The sequence below is a fragment of the Cololabis saira genome, chromosome 21 (assembly GCF_033807715.1).
Source record: "Cololabis saira isolate AMF1-May2022 chromosome 21, fColSai1.1, whole genome shotgun sequence".
In the NCBI taxonomy this organism is placed as follows: domain Eukaryota; kingdom Metazoa; phylum Chordata; class Actinopteri; order Beloniformes; family Belonidae; genus Cololabis; species Cololabis saira.
This window is the reverse complement of record NC_084607.1, coordinates 18,396,261-18,416,130: the sequence shown is the minus strand read 5'-3', so window position 1 is coordinate 18,416,130 and position 19,870 is coordinate 18,396,261. Positions and strand designations below refer to the sequence as shown.

Here is a 19,870-nt window from a genome sequence, read left to right as displayed (position 1 = left end):
CTACCTGTTTGTATTTGCCCTCAAAATCCATTGTGAAGGTCTGCCTCCACTCTTTTGTGTATTCTTCGTCTTTGAAGTTAATGGAAATGATGTTGTTCCAAATCTGTATAAAATAAAATAAAAATTCTAAAAACCCTATGTTTTGAGTAATATACAACTTTAATAGATTGTAAGCGTCCACTTTTATGCTTTGTGTTGCATGAAGAAAGAAAAATACAAACTCACTTCAATCTCTGTTTTTGTTGTATTATCGTATAAATAGGAAGTCAGCCCCTTGTTGACCAAACTCTGTCTGAAGGATTGATTCATCCAGTTTCTCATTATGCGTGTCGCCTGAGTGATTTCCATCCCTTTTCCATGTTGATTCTCTCCATCTGGAGCCTCCTAGATTTAAATAATCGGGTCATTTTGACATCTGCAAATAATCATTAGTAATGCTAATGCTTTATATCAGAACTATATTCTGTATACCTGTTTGTTGGATTGAACAAAGTTTGACACCGACGAGACCAGATTCATGCACGCCACAGGGATATCAGGGAAGTTTTGACTATATGATCCGACTCTGACTCCTTTGCAGATCTTCTCCAGCAGTTTCACTGCTGTAGCCAGACATTCTCTCCCGTAAGCCTTTGTGAAGTAACTGTTAATCAAGAATAAGAAAAGAGGTAAAAATATTTTAAATACTTTTTAAACAGTACTATTTGAAAGTCTGTAAACATTTAAAAATGTTCTACATTTATATAATTAAAGATTACACAAAGGCCCCAAAGAGTGGATAGAGAACCAAGTTAATTCATTTAATTTTAATTGATAACAAGACGAGGAGCTCCTCACCCTCACATCGGAAAGTTTGCTAAAAGCCAAAATAAACACAGCCAAAAAAAATGTTTGGAATGATTGATAATTTTACTTTAATAAAATAAACATGCAATTCAATTGTCTCTTCTCAATTCTATGTATTCTTGTGAAAATGTGAGGCTTCTTTTAAATCATATTAATGCAGAAATGTGGAACATTCTGGACTTTCAGGGGATATTTGATGAGCACATTTATTATACTGATCTAAAGATTAACCTGGCAAATTAGGTCTTCAAAGTCCATACCTATATTTTTCCTCAAGAAGATGACCTTGGATGTGGACGAGAATGTCAGTTACATCCTAAAAAAGCAAAGGGGAAAAAAACAAAACATTTATTTAAAAAAAAAAACAACAAAAAAACAAGAAGGTAATTTGATATCATATAGATATATATCATAAGATGGTCATGGAAAACTCCCAATTTTATGGAGGTGGGTTTACAAATAACTTGTTTCCCTTACAGAAAGGAACATTAGTTACACACATCACTGCAGCTTCCTTCGGGACTTACATTAAGATTGTTCACTTTGACTTATATTTACCTGAAAGTTGCTGGTAGTTGTTTTCTGGGAAACCTTATTAGTGAAAACAAGAAGCAGGTCCAGAAGTTCAGGGTTCATGATTCTGGTACACTCCATGAGTTTATCGATTGGCATCAGATACAAACAGGATCGAACTAAAATTGTATCCACCTCCGTCAAGTGATTGTAGTTTTTTATCACATTTAAAAGAGACCTAAAAACAAAATAACAATAAAACCCCACAAGTGACATAGATGCATAAATAATGATAATTCATATACTGTATGTGGAAGTAATGATATAGAATGTAAATGTAAAGGGAATCTTACTTCCTATACTGACTGCTCATGTATGTTACATTGCCCACGTCAATGCCTTGCAGACCTGCCCAAGACACGTCATACTTCATGTTTGCAGAAGTTTGTACTTCAAAGGGTTTGCTGGTGCCTTTGAGGAGGTGAACAAGTGGTAGAACCATAATCCATTGAGGATCATGTTTCACAGTTTTTATCAGAGACACCAACGTTTCTGGCAAACTAAAACAGAAATCATAAGAGCATTTGAACGGAAATAAATCATGTTTGAGTCAGTTATTGTTTTTTTTAAACATCTGTTACTCACCCTTTAAGAACAGACACATCCTGAGAAAACTCTGTCCAGTACTGAAGGAATGTGTCCTTCTCCAGTTTTGGTAAACACAGCGCAGTACAGAGCCGATTGAGCTCAGCATTATCAAGTTTCATTTTATACTGTCCCACTGTATGAAGCATTATGACAGCTGCTCGAAAGGGGTCGTGGATATAGGAACTCTGTCTTTCTCCATCCTTTAACTGAGGAATCACTTTTGCCAGCATGAACTCTCTCAGCATCCTCCTCACCTAAATAATTAAAACAAGGTAAAGTGAAGCAAGTTGAGTCATTAACAAAAGTTTATTGAAACCTTGACCAGAATGACTATGAACTTACATCATCTTCTCCAAAATCTAAGGTGTCCCATTTCTTCACTTTGTCTTCAATCACAAAAGGGTTTCCATAAACCTGAAAGAACTGGTTCAGCTGAACCTGAAAACTGCTCAGGTTGGTTTCACTCCAGCTGCTGAGAAGATCAAATATGGTCTCAAGCATTATATGTCCTGCTATCTTTCTGCCTTCAACCAGCCTTCTCTTTTCTTCAGGCCAGATAGCTTCCTTTAAGCGTTTTAGCATGCCTTTTGATGGCTGAGCACAGATGATGTCATCATATTGATGCCAGTCCCCTTAAAAAAGAAAGGCAAATAAAGGGGGGGTTGTCGCATACACATGTTCCAGTTCATAAAAAAAACTGCATAATACATTAATGTCAAGTGAAACGTCAATTACTGGGCAAAGGTTGTATTTACCATCCTTAGTGATGAGGTGGGATTTCACAAACAAACATCTGTTGGTGGGATGCCGTGAATTATTAATTTTATATATGTATTCATACATATATTTGTGCTTCTTATCCTTATAGACAACATATTTGTACGGTATTGACTCAGACACAGTTTCATTTTTGCTTGTCGTCAGACGTCCTTCCACCAGATACCCATGTTCTCCCAAATCCCTGCATCAAAGGAAAAGAAAATCTAATGTAACTGGTATTAAATCAGTCAGACAAAAATACAGCATGAGTTCTGCATGTCCATGAAGCTTGAAACACACATTGGTTTTTCTCCATTTACCACTAAGTGAGGTAGTTTGGCCCTGATTTAGAAATCATAGTTGTTATGAGAATAATTTCGTCAAAGAGCAGGTAGCTTTCAAAGCTGAAGATGTGCACTTAAACCTCCCTTGTTTATTAAATGCAGCAACATAGGAGACCTATTTCTATCTTTTTCCTGGCATTACTATGGATGCTGTGGTCGATATAATGATCAGTTATAAATGTATTGGTAAAAATATACACTTATTAAATTTGTCAAGATTCAGTTTCAGAATGAGACAAAAATAAGAAGCACAGAGGCACCAGAACAGCAACAAAAAGATGGATGACATTCATGACAGCATGCATTGAGAAACTTTCTTTCATAGAGCTCAAACTCTTATCCAACAGCACTGAGCCTTTACTACGACAAAAACTATTTTGTTATGGTTATTATGATGTTAACTCTAAACACAGCAACTTCAGCACATACACTATTTCTCATCACATGTAAAAAGTAATGTCACTAAAGTTCAATGGCGGACTATATGATACAATACACATCCAATTATTCTCCAAAATTGTGAACAAATAAACCATGGATTCATATCATGATTCAAAATATTTGTAAAGTAAAGATTAATAATTTAACACAATTAATGGCATCATATCACCATGACACATCCAGGGATATACTGTATGTCTGCAATTTAGAACATCAGTTATATCAATTCAATGCAAATAGGGGATTTGTCAAACCTATATCTTTGCAATGTGATTAATGGTTCACATACATTAGGCATCTGCCCTCAACCACACTGGCTATATAAAAAACATCTTGAAGAAGATGAAACAAAACTTTGGTCCTACACCACCAAAGACAGGCTTATTCCTAAATCAAATAAGTATATCACTTTGCAGTCCCTCAACTTCATTGCCCATCCGTCACACAATAAATACCTGGTCACAAAGAGTTCAGCTGCATTTTCCTCCCATGTACCAATGAGGGTGCCAGCTCTGATGAAAATTAGATCTTTATCAGGATCAAATTGGAAATCCTTTGAGAGGACTGCGTGGAAGTAAATTGTGAGTCTTTCACATGCAGCAATGGTCTTGTTCTGGGTTGGTCTACAAAGACAAAGACAAATACAAAGACGAAAACAAGGCACAAGAAGAATGAGTTGTTTGAAAGACGATGTTAACAGTTGTTTGACAGAAATGCATCACCTTTTAGGGGGGGGAGTTGGGATGTTATCCTGACTGTCCTGTTTACGTTCTTTGTCATCGTCTGAAGTTGTGTCCTGCACACTCCCCGACTCCTGCACATCCATTTTTGTCTTTTCTGGATCCACACTGGAGCCTGAGTTGGCAGCCTGTAATATTAGATATGAATGATAAGTATGCATCACTTTAAGTCATGAAGATGGTTTCATGAATGCTCTCTTATCAAGCATAACTTTTCATTTATTTATAATAATACCTTTGATGATGAATTGATCTGTTTCTGGTCCTGCTGACCTTTTTCATTCTGTTTCTGATCCTGCTGACCTTTCCCCTTCTGTTTCTGATCCTGCTGACCAATCCCCTTCTGTTTCTGGTCCTGGTCCTGCTGACCTTTCCCCTTCTGTTTCTGATCCTGCTGACCTTTCCCCTTCTGTTTCTGGTCCTGGTCCTGGTCCTGCTGACCTTTTTCATTCTGTCCCTGGTCCTGCTGACCTTTCCCCTTCTGTTTCTGATCCTGTTGACCAATCCCCTTCTGTTTCTGGTCCTGGTCCTGCTGACCTTTCCCATTCTGTTTCTGGTCCTGGTCCTGCTGACCTTTCCCATTCTGTTTCTGGTCCTGGTTCTGCTGACCTTTTTCATTCTGTTTCTGGTCCTGGTTCTGCTGACCTTTTTCATTCTGTTGCTGGTCCTGCTGACCTTTCCCCATTTGTTTCTGTCCCTGGTCCTGCTGACCTTTCCCCTTCTGTTTGTGACTATCCTTAAGGTTTCCCTTCTGTTTTAGGTCTCCGGTCTCTTTCCCGTTTGGATCCACGTTGGCATCCTGGACCACTGCAGGCTGTTTAGTAATGTCAGTTTCTTCTTTGTTATTTGCATTTTTCCAGGCAGTCTTTTGATCTTTAGGGTGAGCATCTTTAGGATTAGCAGCTTCTGTCCCTGTACCAGGAGCTGACTGGGAGGTCTTGTTCTCTGAGGTGGGTGGTTGATCTGGAGTGTCAGCTGGTGCTGTCTTGATTGTCTGATCCTGAGTTGAATTCTGAGCACTGTGTTCTCCCTCTTTAGGGCCGTCAGTGGCTTCCTCTGACTGAGCCGCTACACCAGCCTCAACTGTACCAGTGTTTTCACTCTGAGTGACTTCTGTCTCTTCAGAAGAGGCCACTGTATTGTCAGCAACTAATGAACTAGGTGGTGTTTCCAAGGAGGAGAACTCATCTTGGCGTCTTTTGTTCATTGCAGTGTCAGAGCTTTCACTGTCACTAGAGTCTCCTCTCAGTCTCCTCTGCTGCTGGTTGTCTCCCGCAGAAATGTAGGACTGGTCAGACAGGCTTTTCTCTTGATCTGATATGTTACCATCTTTCTTCCGTTTGTTTCTCTTCTTTTTTTTCTGTAACAACCAAGAAAAGGAAATAATATGGGCAGAAATATGTGCCACTAGAAACTGAATTTGAATAATTTATATTTGAATTTGAATTGCTCAACTTGAATAATTTCATCAAAAAACTGAATCTGAATCACATCATTTGAATTTGTTTAATTTGAATCATTGCATTGAAAAACTGAATCTACATTCAATTCTTACAATTCAAATTCAGTTCTTGCAATTCAATTTCAATTTCACTGTGCCAGACATCCGGGTCTTCCGCAGGAACAGCAATCGAGTGCAGATACATAGAACTCCTTTTCACGTAGCCTACTATAACCTATTTGCTATGTGTGTATGTATATATATATATATATATATGTGATACTCACAAAAGTATTTTTGTAGAATTATTATTATTGTCATTATTATTGTTTTATCTCCGCTGAAGTCACTTTTTGGTTTATTGCTATCTTTGGTTTTTGTATCTTTTTATTTTATTATTTCATCCTGCTAAAATGGCAACAAGAAGGAAACACACAAGGACTTTTAGTACCAGAAACGGACACAGGGTGGCAGCACCAGCCCCGGCCCGCTCCGCTGGGACTCTTAAAGGTATTGTGACATCATTTTTAACATGCTTTTAACACTATTAAAAGTCTTGGCCAACATCCCTCAAATGTGTCTAAAAGAGTGTAACAAGAAAAACTTCACTCTAGTACTCCATTCCTGGCTTTTTATTACAGTGTTTTTTTGCGCCGTGAAAAACGGGTCCTTTTTCCCCTTTCCTGTCAATCATTGCTCCGCTCCTCCTCCGCTCCTCCTCCAACCAACCGCTACACACTTCTGCCGTCTTCACACACACGCGCGCACACCAAACCACAAACACCGACACACAGCCCAGACAGGGCGACTACAGCCCGGGGATTAAGTCCAACCGGGACCAGAGGACCGGGACCGCAGCTCCCCGCGAGCAATACACTCACAGCGGCGTCGGGGCCGGGAGCGACAGGCGAAGCATGCACGGAAAAGGAGCAGGGCGAAGCAGACAGTCCACAGCAAACAATCATAAAAATAAAGGCATGCAAGCAGCAGTGTCTCCTTATCTTAAGTCCAGTCAGTGGCCGCGGGTCTTCTTAGCAGTTTTCCTCCGGTGATTAGAACAGAAGAGGCTGTAAACAGCTCCGTGTTAAGCCTCATTTATGGTTCCGCGTTAAATCGACGCAGAGCCTACGCCGTAGGGTTCAGCGTACGTAGCGCGTCGCCGCGTAACCCTACGCCGTAGGGTCTGCGTCGGTGTAACGCGGAACCATAAATCAGCCTTTATGGTGCGCTGGAGAGGAGAGGAGGCAGGGAGCTGGGTGGAGGGGGCGGTGATTTAGCGGGCCCTGACGTCACGGCCCGCCACCAAACCAGGTGCGCCGTTTTTGCACAGTTATGCGGAAAATCCCAGAAAGCACACAATACACTGAATGTTAAAAGTTCGTTGTTTTTTGGGTGTAATTGATGTCAAGACACCCAACAAAACACAAAAAATCAAGAAAAATTTGTTTTTCATGTCACAATACCTTTAACAGCGCGACGAGGACGGGAAGCTCATAATCCGTTGGACTGGAGAATGAGCAGAGGTGGTCCGGTGTCACTCATTTTATTTGTGTGTTTCCAGTACTCCGGTTCCAGGATTATCTATCCGCTAGCGGCCCAGCCGGGACCCGCTACATATATATATATATATATATATATATATATATATATATATATATATATATATATATATATATGTATATGTATATGTATATATATATATATATATATATATATATATATATATATATATATATATATGTATGTATGTATGTGTGTATACCTGAATAACATAACCAGTAGTGTGACTACCTGCAGAACGTATTTTAGCATGAAAGCCTGCATTTTTAACGTACATCAAGCATCCTGTATGATAGCTACATGTCTGCCGTTTGTAACAAAGCAAACCGCGTGAAAATCGGTTGAAAATTAAGTGAGTTATAGTTAGTTTACTTATGCAGACACCTCCTTCCTCAATAGAATTGAACCAGCCCCCCAACCTCGCGCTCAGAAGCCACGCCGATTTTTTCCAGTGGCCAGCCGCGGTACTGCAACAAAAAATCCCATGGGGCCCAGAAAGCTTTTTTCCCATAGACCGCAATAGTAAAAGAGAAGCCTCTAAAACTGTTCACAGGACACCTCCAGCTGTAATCACCGGCAATTACTAATCTTTGTATTCTATATTTTTAAGTCATGGACTTTATATCCGTCAAAAATGTTTTATAACGGCCAGAAAAGTCAAAGAAAAGTCTCTTTCTGGGCGTGACGTCACGGCTTTGTCCGTGCACTCGCAAAGCGCGGTCGTGTGTGTCTCGGGAACGAGCATGGCTGAATCTAAGCCGTTCGGCGGAATAATCACTCAGAAAAGTGGAAAACACGGCTCAAAGGTGTGTTTTTGTGGTCTCTTAATTTTCTTTTCCATGACAAAAGACATTGGGTTTATAATAAAACCTCAGTAAACGAGGGGGAGCTGCTCTGATCAGTGTTGAGCAGCAGCTGAGCAGGAGACCCTCTGTCATTCATTGAGCTGGAGCTGCGCGCTATGGCACAGAGCTCAGGTGGGACGCTCAGGTCACACTCGGTCTAAACGCCCTGACCAGGGGGATCACAGACGGAAATGTTTAATAGCAAGAATAATAATGGTTTGTCATTCTTGTACTTAAACATTTCCGTTGTAGCCAACGGTGTATGGTTTGTGAAAATAAGATATCAGGCAGGAATAACACTTAATGTGAGCCCAGAAGCTGTAAAAGAATCAGAGAAAATGCAAAGTTAATTACGCCTAACATTCGGACTGCACGATCATTAATAGACAAAAAGATTTACCCAAAGGTATATAGATAAATAGCATATGCCAGCTTGTGTTATTGTGGGGAATCCCATGTGTTTTTTTGTTTGTTTGTTTTTATAAAGATGACTCGTTTTATCCTTACTCAAAAAAATAAAACTCCACAAATTAACCACATTTAAACATAATATTGGACATATTTAAACATAATACTTGACAAAACTTGTAATACAAAAAATATTTGTCTTAATGTAAGTAATAAACTTGGGACGTTTCATGGTGATACCTGCTATTTACATTTTTACCCTGTTTTAGCCTATTAACCTGGGGTGTCTCATCTTAAATAAAAATGACTCGTTTTATCTTTAATTAAAAAAAACACACAAATGAACCATGTATAGTCTATAACCATGACTTTGAGAACAGCATCGGTTGATTTGCCCTATAAATCCCTAATTTCATTGTGTACATCTATCATTACCGGTCTAAAGGACTCATGAGCGCGCAGCGCTTGTCCAGAGCGCGCAGGGCTCGTTCACATTGCCCCGGGGCATGATGGGAGGCCCCAGAGCATCATGGGAGGTGACTCAACTGCGCATGCTCTATGGGCCCGTGTACCAGGAAGTAAACCAGGAAGTCAGAAATTTTTTCGGCGGATGCGCTGGGTGAGCAAACTCCATTGAAATGAATGGGCGGCCAGGGGGCTGCGCAAGATGGCGGCCCGTACAGACGTGAAGGTACGTGGCTGAGTCGAGTTTTCAGTTTTCACCCTTTTTTATCTTATTTTTGAACAACTTTCAAGTCGTGACTTTTTTGTAAGACCTTCTTATATCTCCCTGCGCCATTTGACTGAGGAAGTGCTTCACCAACGCTGCTTTTACACCGAAGTCCGTCGAGTTCATCAAAAAGCTAACGGCGGCGGCTAACATCAAATAAGCTGACGGACTAGACTGACGTCCTTCAATTCTGGGCTGCTGTCACCATGTTCCGGACGGAGCACGGGCTTAAACGCAAAGAAAAAGAGAAAATACTCCCCTCCAAGAATACGACGAAAGTTTCACCCAAAGGTATGATGGCAACTGCTAAGACCACTAGTGCTCCGGCTTGTTCTGCGACCGCTGCCGCCCACGCTCTAACCGAGCATGATTATACTGGCTCCAACACCTGCAGTCGCAGCCAGAGCCCGGAGCTGTCGTCTTTTCCTGAGTCCGACCCTGATACTCCTTCCAAACCAGATGGGAAGAAGATGAAAGGCGACTTAACCCTTTCTGAGTTACAGAGAAATATTGCTGGCCTTATCAATGAGCGCTCCGATAATCTGGAGAGCATGATCAACAATAATACTGTCAGCATCGACGCTCTGAAAAAATCCATTGACTTTGTGTTCACGGAGGTCGAAACCCTGAAAACTGACATGAAAGCGGTGAAGTCCACATGTAAAAGTAACACCCAGAGGCTGTCGGAGGTTGAATTGAAAGTCAACGAGGCAGAAAGATACCAGCGAAGATGGAACCTAAGGCTCCACGGTATCCCCGAAGACAGACAAGAAAATATCAAAGCCAAAGTTGCCGACATTTGCTGTGCTGTTGTCGGGGAGACCCGGGCTAAGATTAAAGAAGATATTGACATCACACATCGTCTGGGTCGATATGACGACAAGCAAAGGAGACCGAGGACGACCATCATCCGCTTTGCCAACAGATCATCGCGTGACCTGGTGTGGAAAACGGCCAAAAACTGCAGCTTTCTCACAGAGAACAAGCTGAGATTCACGGAGGATCTTACTGCTACTGACAAAGCACTGCGAGAAAAACTTTGGCCCTTGATCGATGCTGCCAGAAAAGAAGGAAAGAAGGCACACTTTGCTGGGAATCGTGTGATAATAGAGGGGAAGGAGATACGCCCACCGGTGTCTCCACAAGAAATACATTCTGATTCTGCTCAGATGGACACGTCAAGACCTCCTTGATAGTCATCTTGCTGCTGTCTCCGTTTGAAGCTCATCCTGCTGCACCTACACCTGCACCTGCACTCTGCACCTGCTCGGATGGAGATCAGTTCACATCAAGATTTTCCTGATGGATGTTTGTGCTCTTTCTATGCACACACACACTGTTCATGGTACAGTCTCGTTTACAGCACTAGTGCCTGGGAATATAAGGTTATATTTTTATATTTTTGTTATATTGTTCCTGGTTAGTCAGACCTATTGTTTATTAAGGGGTGGAAATTGTTCACTTTGATTACAACACTTCTTTCACTGTCTTTATCAGTTTTTTCTCTCAATGCCAGGGGATTAAGAGAGAATGTTAAGCGTAAAGCTTTATTTTTATTTGCAAAACAGCAGAAATCTGATTTTTGTTTTTTTCAGGAATCACATACGGTGGTTAATGATGCTTCTTTTTGGAAAACTCAGTGGGGAAATAACATATGGTTCTCGCATGGCTCAGAAAGATCAGCAGGGGTCGCTATCTTAAAGAATAACTTTGATGGTGCTATCTTGCACTCAGAAAGCGACCCTGATGGTCGATATGTAATACTAATACTGAACATTGACAGCAACATTCTCCTTCTTGCCAATTTATATGGGTATAACTCAAAACCTGAAAATGACTATTTGTTTGATGCCCTAGATTCTCGTTTTTTACACTGGTTATCAAAATACCCAAATGCTATTTTTCTTGTGGGTGGTGACTTCAACGTTGCTCTGAATGGTTCTATAGATAGGTGGCCTCCAAGTACAAACAATTCCTCAGCTTCTCGTCTGTTACTATTCATGCAAAAATTCCATTTGGTAGATGTATGGAGGAAAAAAAATCCTAACGTTAAACTTTATACATGGAATAATAAGGCTTGCACTTCAATGTCACGCATAGATTATTGGTTAGTTTCTGATTGTTTAGATGAGAATAACCTTTCTGTTAATATAATAACAACTCCTCTAACTGACCATAGAGCTGTGTCGTTATGTATCTCTGTTAAATCTAGCACAATTCACACATGTAGAGGCGCTTATCGGAAACTTAATAATTCTGTTTTGAAACACGATTCAGTAATTAAGAAGGTCCAAACATTGATAAACTTTTTCTGGAACAAGGCTTTAAATGATAAATGCTTTTGCAGAAACTGGGAACTTTTTAAATTTGAGGTAGCTAAGTATTTAAGAGAGTATGGGTCCTTATTATCCAAATCTAGAAAAATTGAGGAGACAAATGTAATTTCTAGAATAACTGCTCTCTCGCAAATTTTACCTGAAAATTTATCAGAAAATGACATACAGGATTTAATCTTACAGCAAAATAAATTAAATGAAATATACAGGATGAAAGCGGAGGGAGCTTTTGTGAGGTCAAGGAGGAAATGGTTGGAGGAAGGGGAACAAAATTCTGCATATTTCTTTCAATTAGAAAGATCTCGTGGTAAAAGCAATTCTATTCGAAAACTCACTATCAATGGAATTACTACTGACGACCCCAAAACAATTGCTAATTACTGTTCCACATTTTATAGAAATTTATATGAGTCACAGTATAGTGAAGCTGATGCTAACAACTTCTTTGGATATCTCACTGAAACAAAATTAATCAAGAATGACCAAAAAAAGCTCTGTGATAGCCCTATAACTCCAGACGAAGTCCTGTTTGCCATTAAACACCTAAAGCTTAATAAATCTCCCGGAGTCGACGGCTTAACTTCTGAGTTTTATATTTCTTTTGCAGAAAAATTAGCCCCCTTCCTCCATGGTGTGTTTATAGAAAGCATTAAAAATCAAACTCTCCCTCCCACTTTATCTCAAGGCCTTTTAACCCTAATTCCAAAACCTGGAAAAGACCCGCTTTGTATTGATAACTGGCGACCAATTTGCCTTCTTAACGGTGACTACAAAATCCTGGCTCAGATTTTTGCCAACAGAATAAAAACTGTGTTGGATTACATTATCGATGAAACCCAAATTGGGTTTATGAGACATAGACATATATCTAATAACATCAGGCTTGTTCTCGACCTTATTGACTACGCCGATCTTTGCAATGATGATAGTTTAATTTTGTTTCTAGATTTCCGCAAGGCATTTGATACAATCGAACACAACTTTATATTTCAGGCCTTGGAAAATTTTGGTTTTGGCCCTTACTTTTGTGCCGCCATTAAGACCATGTATAATAACGCAAATTGTTCAATTAAACTGTATGCAGGCACCTCTCCCAGATTTGATTTAAAGCGCGGAGTCAGACAAGGATGTCCGGTCTCGCCGTACTTGTTTCTGATTTGTGCTCAATTACTCTCTGATTACATTAAGATCAGCCCCTTGAAAGGTATCACAATAGCTGAAAACGATATTATTATTAGTCAGCTGGCTGACGATACCACCTTATTTTTAAAAGATGCTTCACAGGTTTCAGTAGCCATTAATTTAATTCAGATGTTTTCCAATGCCTCTGGGCTCTGTTTAAACGTTAATAAGTGTGAGCTGCTGGCCCTCAAAAATTGTGATGTTTCCTCTATCTCTAACATTCCTGTGAAAGATTCTGTCACTTACCTCGGTATTGTTATTAACAAAAATCAAGACACTAGATGCTCTTTGAACTTCAGCCCTACCATAGGAAAGATACAGAAAAAACTCAACTCTTGGCTACAAAGAGACTTATCCATTAGAGGAAGAATTCTACTAACCAAGGCAGAGGGCATATCCCGATTGACTTATGCAGCTTTATCTCTCGATGTGAATAAACAGACCTCTAGAGCCATTGATAACATACTTTATAATTTTGTGTGGAAAAACAGAATACACTACATTAGAAAATCAGTCTTAATGAACTCCTATGAACATGGTGGCCTGAACTTTCTTGATTTTTTCACCCTTAACAATACTTTCAAAATAAATTGGATTAAACAGTTCCTTAGAAACCCAACTTCCATCTGGAATTTTATTCCCAACTACTTATTCTCAAAACTTGGAGGCCTTAATTTTGTTTTACTTTGCAATTATAAACCTGAAAAAATCCCCTTAAAATTATCTAATTTCCATAAACAAATGCTCCTTTCCTGGTCTTTAATCTATAAACACAACTTCTCCCCCCACAGATACTACATTTGGAACAATAGAGACATATTATATAAACACAAATCATTGTTCTTGGAAAACTGGTTCGTCCATGGAATTTATCTGGTTAAGCAGCTCCTCAATCCAAACGGCACTTTAATGTCATACTCAGAACTCCTAGACAAGTATAGTATTCCTATACCACCAAAAGAATACGCTATAGTTTTTGATGCTATACCTTCTGGTGTCTTAATGCTTCTTAAGAATTCATCTGAACTGTCTTTACCTCCATTGGATCCTGCTGTTACTAGTGTTGGTCAGATATGTTTCTCCTCTAAAAAGAGAAATAACAACTGTGATATACGTGCCTTATTTCAAAGAGAAGTAGTCTCTGTTCCAAATGCAGTCTCTTACTGGAATAACTTAACTTCAGATCTGAACTGGAAGAAAATATGGTGTTTGCCCTCTAAATATCTGATCATCAACAAGGTTAAAGAGGTGACTCTGAAAATGATTCATCGTTTTTATCCTTGCAAAGTTTTTTTACAGAGATACAAAAAGGACATTGATGTGGTCTGCTCATTCTGTAAACTGTCTGCAGAAGATTTATGTCATTTATTTTGGTCTTGTCCCGTCTCGTGTATTTTTTGGCAAGATATCTGCTCATTAATTTCACATCATATTGACTCTGATTTCTCCCTCTCATATGACAATGTATTGTTTGGATTTATTTCTTACACCTCTAACAAAGCAAATAAATACTACATCATCAATTTAATTCTGTTACTTGCAAAATTTCATATTCACAAATCAAAATTCTCTAATCACATACCATCTTTCCCGGCCTTTAAAAGTGAATTCAAACAATACATTTCAACAATCCAATATTCTAAAAATAGTAAAGCCATCCGAACCTCTGAGTTATGCACTAGGTATAAAATATTTTTGAACTGATCTATAATTTCTGTCTGTGACTTCCCCTGGCATCAAGTATTTCTATGTATGTTTTGTTTGTTTTATAATGTTCTGTTGACAATTTGAAATAAAGAAGTGAAAAAAAAAAAATAAAAAATAAAAAAAAAAATAATGAATGGGCGGCCATTTTCGATCCGGTATCCAGTTATCCACCTTATTCCTGGAGCCTCTACTGTAGAATCTGCTGTGGGAGTGACTTCCGGTTAGCCGCCGGAAGTTCCGTAACGCCATTGACTAACCATGGCAGCTGAGCATGAACAGCGGTTTATTTTAAAGCAATTTGCTTTCAATCTAGCAGAGAAGTTACGGTTTTGTTTTCTGACATTTAATGTTTAACATGTTTATCAACCGTAGCATTTACTAAAATGTCCTTGCGGAGCTCGGGTACGTCGTTTTGTGGAGGAAAACCTGCATCATACTTTGTGGCTCGGATCCGACAGACTGCCGGAGGAGAGACGGGAATCCTCAGAGGATTGACAGGAATATCATGAGAATATCAGGTATGATTTCAGGTTAATTTCATGAGAATATCAGGTATGATTTCAGGTTAATGTCATGAGAATATCAGTTATGATTTCAGGTGTATGGAGGACACAGCATTGTAGTATTTGTCCGGTAATGACAACCTTTAGTATTATTTATTATTATTTTCTGTGCAGTTAAAATACAAAGTGTTTTTATGGCACGGACTGCAGGGCAGCATTAGAATAAAAATACAATAGTTTCACTACAGACATGTTGATAAGAAAAAAGTTTTTTGTTAATTAAATTTTAAATCTTAGCTGTGATCAGTACTCAAGTTGTAAAAAAGAAACCAGGGGGGGATGGTGGATTTGATCATATGTGGACAGATAATTTGTGCTGATTACAAATAATATAATATATAACAAATAATAGCAGTGACCAAAACACCTGCAGAAATACTGCAGGAATGACATAGCAGCAGTTAAATGCAGCCTTCTGTAAGCTTTAAATATCCACTGGGCTTACATCAAATACATCAAAACACAACAATAAAAAACACTTTTCTGAACTTATCAATATGACTCTGTCCTTCACAGGATAAGTAACATGGATCACTGCAAAAACTCACAATCTTAACAAGAATATTTGTCTTATTTCTAGTTAAAATGTCTCATTTTAGTAAAAAAAAATCTCATTACACTTAAAACAAGACTCATCACTGGAAAAACAACAATTTTCACCTGTTTCAAGTAGATTTTCACTTAAAATAAGTAGAAAAATCTGCCAGTGCAACAAGATTTTTTTTCTTGTAATAAGAAGATAAATCTTGTCCCACTGGCAGATTTTCTTACTTATTTCAAGTGAAAATTTACCTGAAACAGGTGAAAATTGTCACATTTTTGTGGTGATGACTCTAACCAGAATGTTAAATGTTAATGTTGAAATAGCAGTAAAACCACATTCATTGATGAACTGACATAAGGGATGGAAAGGGGGGATGATTTGGACCGTTTTTATTTCAGGGGGGATGCCATCCCCCTCATCCCCCATCAACTCCAGTACTGGCTGTGATAATGTACCGGTTTTTTCCTAAACTTCTGGAGGGCTTAGGTGATGTGGTTGCAGGTGGGTCTTCCCCCAGGTACATTTGATGAGGGGGCTGGGGGTGTTAGTGGTTAATAATTGTGTACTGTATTGCTCCCTCAGATGAGCCTGACCAGATGGATCAGGAGGAGGAGCTGTGCTCAACACCAAAGCTTCCTGTGATGCCCAAACACAGTGGTCAGACCCAGGGATGGAGGACCACACCTATTCTATTATTTACGTGCTGGAGATGAGGTGATGGGTGACCGTGGTTTCAGTTAGAGACTTGCTGGAGGAGCGTAGGGGGAAGCTAATCATTCCAGCATTCACACGCAAAGGATGCCAGCTGACCAGTGAGGAGGTCACTCACACACGCCGCATTGCTCATGGCCACATTCATGTTGAATAAGGAACCTGGAGGTGTACAAGATTCTTTCTCAAACAGGACCAAATTAACTTTGTGCCCAAAATTGACAAAATGCTCAAGATTTGTGCTGGTTTAGTGAATTAAAGAGCTGAGTTTATTTCAAGTGAAAAGTGAGAAGACATTTAATATTGCACTTAAACATACTTACATATTTCATTCATTTAACATTTTCTGAAAACAATTGAGGTTCAGTTAAACTTACAGTATCTTTAACACATAACTCTCAACAGGTTAAGTGCTGTATGTAGTTTGTAGAGCTGCACTTACATATTTCATTCATTTAACATTTTCTGAAAACAACTGAGGTCCAGCTGCAATTGTTGTTTTTTTTTAGGAAATAAAAGTTCAAATAGTCCTCTGACAGTAAACTGAATCTCTCTCACTTAAGACACAAATGTAATGTGCTTTTGTTAAACAATATTTTTGTGTTAAAATGTTTTGATTCATGTCCCAATATTGTATGTCCTAATATGTCAGGAGGGGATCTTTCAGGTTCTGTTTTTAATAAAACTGAAAACAAAAATGAAGTCTGTTGTATTGTTTTCCCCCTAGCTTTATACAGAGGGGCAGAGCTGAATCTTCTTTGTACCAAATTCATCTACAAATGTTGGAAGTATGTGAAAGTTCTGGAGGTGTTTCATGTGTGTATCTGAAGTCTTTGTCAAATGAAATGTGGAACTCCAGGTGCTCAGTTGGTTTCCAGATAAGCAGCTTGCAGCTCTGCAGCCCCAGGAACATCACTGTCAGCTGGACCTGAAAGAATAAATATAAAAGATGGCTTACAGTTTGTCTTAATGAAGGTTCACAAGTAGCCTACCTGTCACATTAGTTCATAGATTATAAGCAGTACTCGAGTTGTAAAAAAAAAAAAAACCAGGGGGGGATGGTGGATTTGATCATATGGGGACAGATAATTTGTGCTGATTACAAATAATATAATATATTACAAATAATAGCAGTGACCAAAACAGCTGCAGAAATACTGCAGGAATGACATAGCAGCAGTTAAATGCAGCCTTCTGTAAGCTTTAAATATCCACTGGGCTTACATCAAATACATCAAAACACAACAATAAAAAACACTTTTCTGAACTTATCAATATGACTCTGTCCTTCACAGGATAAGTAACATGGATCACTGCAAAAACTCAACATCTTAACAAGAATATTTGTCTTATTTCTAGTTAAAATGTCTCATTTTAGTAAAAAAAAATATCATTACACTTAAAACAAGACTCATCACTGGAAAAAACAACAATTTTCACCTGTTTCAAGTAGATTTTCACTTAAAATAAGTAGAAAAATCTGCCAGTGGAACAAGATGTTATTGCTTGTAATGAGAAGATAAATCTTGTCCCACTGGCAGATTTTTCTACTTATTTCAGGTGAAAATTGTCAAATGTTATTTTTCTGGTGATGACTCTAAATGTTGAAATAGCAGTAAAACCACATTCATTAATGAAATGACATAAGGGATGGAAAGGGGGGATGATTTGGACCGTTTTTATTTTTCATCTCGAGTACTGATAAGTAACAATATTTACCCACCTGGAGGAGTATCCACTTTGCCCATTGGGAAGAATGAGATACTTCTCATCTTCTAAGCATTTCTTCACTTCTTCAGGTCGTCCTCCCATCCCTCAACAGCAGGAGGCAGCGGTAAGATGATATTGTCCCGTTTGAGCTGTGACAGGTGGTGTTTCCACATGTTTTATATCCCCAACGCTCGGAGAAAGAGGGTTAACGCGTTCACTCAGCATGTAAACAAATGCGGTTCTGGCAGCACCGGAAGGAGCTCCCACAATTCGCGCAAAGCCTCATGGGGCGTAGGAATAAGGTGGATAGGCCCAATCCCAAACTCCACCCTAAACCCTCAAGCCCTGAGCCCTCACAGACTTTCAGTGACGTCAGCGTCACGTGATCAAGTGTGAGAGGGTGTGAGGGCTCCAAATGGTATAAATAGGAATGGGACACACTTAGCAGAAACCGGAAACAAGTCAGATAAAAACGTCTGTTTTTTTGGGGGGTTTTTTCAATAAACTTTATTTAAAATTTCAATTTACAAAATTCCTAGTCAGATCAAAATGTTAGGTACCGGTATAAGTTTGGGAATGATCATCCGGATGTTTGAAAACATAGTGGTAGCCTATATAAAGGAGCATAAAATTCAACAAAGAACACAATTTAAACATGCGCACAGAGTACAATATGTATTTCCTTGTTAACATTGTCTTTCTTTCAATCTACCCATACCAGCGCATCCAGTATGCCAGGATCAATCACAGAGTAATTTCTTTTTTGTAAGCGCGTGTAAACTGAGTTAAATATTCCAGCTGTGTTATGACCATCTAATATTACTTTCCATTTTTCAGCATGATGTCATTTCATTTTTGTAAGAGAGCGTATAAATTGATGGTAACCTGAGCTAAATATTACAGTTATATTATTACTATTTACTGCAACGTTTTTGTTCAACTTGCTGAAATTGTTTAAATTTTGTGGTCATAAATAAATTAATAACCAAATAACTGCCTGACTTGTTTGTGTTGGATCTAAAACTATCTTGCTAGTATTTACATGTATGCATTTCTGTTAACATAGGGAATCTTAATTCAAACACTGTACTCAGATTAAAGAAAAGCAAGTCTTGTTTATTCAACACCACCAACTGAGGATTTGTCTAATCCAGTGCTTCTCAATCCTGGTCCTCGTGTTCCCTGTCCTGCATGTTTTAGATGTTTCCCTGCACCAACACACCTGATTCTAATTAAAGGTCCTCATTATCTTGTCACCAAGGTCTGCACAACTCTGTTGATGACACAGGTACTTTTATCACGGTGTGCTGAAGCAGGGAAACATCTAAAACATGCAGGACAGGGGCCCATGAGGAACAGGATTGAAAAACACTGGTCTAATATAAAATGAAAACAAATGAAATTGAACCTCAAATTATGAATGAAAAAATTATGAAGAAAACAACATTTTGTCCTCCATCTTCCCACAAATGTCAATTAACTTAGATAACTGGTCATCCCTCTTCCTTTCCCTCTCCTCCTCCTTTTCATCCAGCTCCCTCAGCCTCTTTTCCTGTCTTTAGTGTTGAAGAAAGTCCAAAACGTCATTTGTCCTTTTTTTGGATTTCTTTCCTCCGTTTGAATGAATGAATGAGTGAATGAAAAACTTTATTTCGAACATGCTCAAAAAAAAGAAAAGAGAAAAAAAAAAAAATATATATATATATATATATATATATATGTATATTTTTTTATTTTTTATATATATATATATATATATATATATATATATATATATATATATATATATATATATATATATATATATATATATGTATATATATATTTAAACCAAAGAACAAT

General features: G+C 38.6%; 1 protein-coding gene across 1 annotated transcript in view; it reads right to left on the bottom strand.

Annotated features, from left to right (window-relative positions):
• Positions 1–9,401, bottom strand: part of LOC133421541 (E3 ubiquitin-protein ligase rnf213-alpha-like) — a 41,102-nt gene extending 31,701 nt beyond the window's left edge. The window contains exons 1-10 of the mRNA XM_061711196.1: positions 9,366–9,401; positions 4,937–5,651; positions 4,527–4,864; positions 4,274–4,419; positions 4,007–4,174; positions 2,350–2,479; positions 1,107–1,162; positions 472–643; positions 226–384; positions 5–103 (exon numbers count right to left, since the gene is read on the bottom strand). Coding sequence (XP_061567180.1) covers positions 5–103; positions 226–384; positions 472–643; positions 1,107–1,162; positions 2,350–2,479; positions 4,007–4,174; positions 4,274–4,419; positions 4,527–4,864; positions 4,937–5,651; positions 9,366–9,401 — 2,019 coding nt within the window. The remainder of the gene's footprint in view (positions 1–4; positions 104–225; positions 385–471; positions 644–1,106; positions 1,163–2,349; positions 2,480–4,006; positions 4,175–4,273; positions 4,420–4,526; positions 4,865–4,936; positions 5,652–9,365) is intronic.
• Between the last annotated feature and the right edge of the window lie 10,469 nt (positions 9,402–19,870).